At 38.9% G+C, this 4,474-nt stretch overlaps 1 protein-coding gene across 1 annotated transcript; it reads right to left on the bottom strand.

The window, feature by feature from the left end:
• Nucleotides 1-2,587: 2,587 nt before the first annotated feature.
• LOC106696068 (endogenous retrovirus group K member 10 Gag polyprotein-like) lies at nucleotides 2,588-3,919 on the bottom strand (the record flags this gene model as incomplete). The annotated part of the gene is made up of 1 exon (XM_014451139.2): nucleotides 2,588-3,919. A coding segment is annotated over one exon (1,332 nt), but the record flags the coding sequence as incomplete, so codon positions are not given.
• Nucleotides 3,920-4,474: the final 555 nt, after the last annotated feature.

Genomic DNA, 4,474 nt, shown 5'->3' on the forward strand with positions numbered 1-4,474 from the left:
TTTTCATGGATGTCTTGTTATTAGCATTATAAATGAAAAAAATTTTCTAGATGTAAATTAGTTACAGGATATTTTTCCTTATATGGTATTCTTCCACTATATTTTCACTATCCTCCCCCCTTTTTTTAAAAATTTAATTATTAGGAGGCTTTTGGAAATTATATAATGAAGTCTAGATAACTTTAAATTTTAATTTTTTGTACAAAAAATATGACTGCTTTAGGTTATTGTATGTTAAGCAATTTTTCCATGAAATGATAATTTTGGTTAATACTTCTTGAATAATTTTAATTAATCTGAAAACTTGACTACTATTTTACTGTCAAATTTAATACTTTAATAACAATCTTAGTTTATATTGTAAATATTAATGGAAAGGATTATTTTGTATCCTTGAGAAGGCCCTGAGCATTCCTGGTGTTAAGCTGGATTTAGATATAAGGTAGTTGCTGTTAGCCAAGTCTCTGTTTTCTGGGTATTGATCTTGGCTGGGCTAAGTCTCTTTCTGTTATCTGGGTCCCGATCTGAGCTGGGCATGGGAATCGCAGCAGCCATGGGGGCAGGAGACCTCCCTCAGAAGGGGCGAGTGTTCAAGCCCCTGCATAGTTGGGGGGGTGAGGATCTCTGCCCCACCTCTGTTGACCCCCAAGTTCTCCCCTGAGGCCCCCTGCGACTGTGCCTGTCTTAGGTCGCCCCTCCCAGAGGGGTCTTACCCGTCATTGACTAACCAGCCATCCTCTGGGGCCAAGCAGGGTGATGTGAGGTTTAGTTCTGTCTCCTTGGTAGCGTATGCCCCTGTGGCCTCCATGCCCAGTAACTGCCTTGGGATCCCCTCGCCTGCTGGCGGGGCCCTGGCATTGATCATGGGGAACCCAGGTTTCTTCTCCAGAGAGGGCCCAGCTTATGCTATTGGGCAAGAGACAGATCTATGGTACCAGCCACCATGAGGCTTTAACCTCAGTATGAACAGAGAGCTTAGGCAACAGTTGTAGGCAATTGGAAGAGGGACCCCCTTGGCAAAAAGGGCAAGAGAGGTCAATATAGAATGCTTAAGTGCCTTCCCAGGGGGCCTTCCACATAGTGGAAGGGATAAAATCCTTTCATGTTCTTATTAAATTGCTGCCAAACAATTAGTTTGTAAGTTTGTTTGGAATAAATGTATAATATGCTGTTGTAAAATATTAAAAATTATTAATGAGCTTTTGTTATTTTAAATTATATCTTAAAATTCTACTGTTGTATTTTAAGAAATATTAAATAAGATAACTTGTTTTGCCCTTTCTTAGAGGCAAAAAACTTAAAATATATATTTATTAATATTTATTTGATAAAGCTTTCTATGTGATTTCAAGTATATTAAACTGGCTTTATTAAAAAATCCTTTAAGAAGAGAGAATAAACTTTTGAAAACATTTCAGGGCCCATGAAATGTCTTAAAGTCATTCCTTGATTATAGTTTTGAAATCTAACTTAAAAGACTTAAATATATATGTGTATATATAATTTAAAGATTATATACCTTTTATAATTATTAAAAGATATCAATTAAATTAAAACTGATCTTTGTATTTAAAATTTTTGGTTGGGATAACAGAATTTATCCTCTTTTTTCAATTAAACAAATGTTGAAATTTTATTATAATTATATGATTTCTCCTAGTTTATTTAACTAGAACTGTAAACTCTTAGCTGGCAAGTTAAATATTTAGCATTTCTCAATCAGTAACATTTTTAAGAATAAACTTTAAAAATACATGACATAATCAATAAATTTAATTCTGTCCTTTAGATTTTTCATGAGGGAAATTTAGATTAATATTTTAGCATTTTGTTATTTCAGAATATCTAATTTAATTTAGTAAACTCTCAAAGCCTTGGGGTGCCATTGACTGAAAACAGGTAACCATTAAAATGCAAATTAGTTACATTCTTTCTACTAAGGATGGGAAACTGAGAAGCAAGCCTCTCTTTAAAAGTTGTTACTGGCAGGAAATTTTTGGCCTACCTGCTCTGTTGGGGGAAGGGAGGCTAGCCCTTCCTCTATTAGAAATTGCTTTGGGAAGCCAGCCTTAATTAAAGGGCGTAGCCGTCTTTTACCTGGGCTACTTAGATTTTTATAATTAATATATTTTAATAATTCTTGAGATTTAAATCCAATTTATTATTTTAAGGCATATTCTTTAGCAAATTTTTGTAACAGAGACAATTTTACTGAATTTCCTTTTTGGCCTTGAAGTTAACTTTTTAATATCCTTTATTAGTATTTAAAAACTGTTCTTTATTATGGAAATGCCAATCCTGCTGCTAGAATCTAGCCAGCATCTTTTTTCCTTTGGGTCAAATTTTGCTATTTTTGTTAGGAAATAATCAGTCTTGGGTTTTATTTTGTACATTTGTAAAGAGATTTCAGCTTAGAACTCTATCTAAATGTCCAAAATCGGACAATGCGCGCCTTAGTTCCAAGCTAGTTTTCTCTTTACACGTGTACAGAAATCCCAGACGTATTTTTAAATTTCAGATCCGGTGGCATTTGCTATAGCTGTATCGGAAATGTGGCAGCACCCAGGGCAGATAGAATGTTTTATTTCTATGGATCCAAGGTCCAGCCCGGCACTTCCAGGGGTTGCTCGGAATAGCTCTTGTATCTATTTTGCTCTCTGGGGTGGGCTGGGTGCTGTGTAGCCTGCTGGCCTTGAGACAGCACAGGGACAGGAAGGTAAATAGACAATGCCCCTGTTATTTGCCGTGGCTGGGCTGGCCCCTTTTGGTAGTTTCCCGACTGGTGTCGAGGCAAAGAATTTCCCTGGATATCTGTCTTACATTTACACTCATTTGCCCAATGTTTTCCTTTTTTACATTTAGGGCATAGTCCAGGTTGTTTGGGACCTCTACCATTTCCTTTATTAACCCCTTTATTAGAAGGACACTGTTTTGCTATGTGTCCTGTTCCTCCACAAGTGTAACACTTGTGTGTTTGACTTTTCCCTGTGCTAAATTGTTGCTGAAGAATTCCTTCAATGGTGGTTCCCTTTAATGCAGCCGCAATGGCAACTCCTTGTATATATGAGGGACCAATATCTGCACAAATGCGGATATAATCTGAGAGAGTCCCCTGTCTTTGATAGGGCCGCAGTGCAGCTTGGCAGGCAGTGTTGGCGTTTTCATATGCCAACTGTTTAACTATTAACATGCCAGCCTCTCCATCCACCACTACTCGGCCAACAGCCTGTAATAGCCGAGAGACAAAATCCTGATACTTTTCATCTGGCCCTTGAATAATTTTTGAGAGCTCCTCTGTTTTCTGACCAGAGGTGGGTAACTTTTTCCAGGCTCTAATCCCAGCTCCATTAATCTGTCCATAAGCTTCCTGGGGGTATTGAATTTGATTATGGGTATCAGCATAGACTCCTTCACCTACCAGCATTTCATAAGAAATATTAATCTGGGCAGCTCGATTACGAGCAGCTTGTTCCTTAGCCTTTTCATCATATTCTGATTTCCACAAGAGATAGTCCCCTCCTGATAAACAAGCCTTGGCAATAGCTCTCCAATCATTGGGTGGGAGAGCCTCTGAGGCTATAGTTTCCAAGATGGTTAAAGTATAAGGGGAAGTGGGCCCATACTGAGCACAGGCTGTTTTTAACTCTTTTAAGGTTTTAAAAGGAAGCGGGTCATAAGCACGCTCACGCTGTCCCGTGTGAGGGTTCACCTGTTCCATAACAGGGAAGGCATGAATGCCCAATTCCTCACCACACTTTCGTGCCTCCTGCAAAGCCATCTGGAGAGGGGAAAGTGGAACTGGTGCTGCACAAGGCAGCGGAGAGCGGCGGGAACGGCCCCCGCGGCTTCTCTTTTTCTTGCCAAGAAGCTTTAATTTTTCTAAAAAGCATTCCAACACATCCTCTATATCACTGCCCTCTTCAGTTCCAGCAGAAAAACATTTTTCCTCCTCTTTTGCCTGAACAATACCTGTATTATCATCATGACAAAGAGCAGCAGCTTCCTCAAAATCCTCCTCATCTTGAGGAGTTAAATTGTCTTTAAAAGTTACATCTAAACAATCCCGTATTAAATTCCATAAGGAAAATGCATCAACCGGGGTCTTACTTGGCCCAAGGGCTTTATAATGATCACGCATTTGTTGATTATGGTCATGCCTGGGATCTAAACAATCCCGTATTAAATTCGATAAGGAAATGCAGACCTCCTGAATGAATTTTAAAAAATTTTCTACTTGCTTGTCATTAACCTTAGTTCCTCTACTATTAAGCATAGACTTTAACATTTGCCCATAAAGAGCATTTTCTCTAGATTCTAATTGCCCCATGCTTTACTCCCGACTATCAAAAAATTGCTCCTCCCTTACCTTAACGAGTGCACTCTTTATCTGGAGGAGTTTCTCACCGTCGTCTCTCCAAGCCCGACGGAGTTCCTCACCGTCTTTTTCCCAGTTCCTCAGTCCCTGTTCGGGCGC

Source organism: Myotis lucifugus, unplaced genomic scaffold (assembly GCF_000147115.1).
Source record: "Myotis lucifugus unplaced genomic scaffold, Myoluc2.0 scaffold_8194, whole genome shotgun sequence".
NCBI lineage: Eukaryota > Metazoa > Chordata > Mammalia > Chiroptera > Vespertilionidae > Myotis > Myotis lucifugus.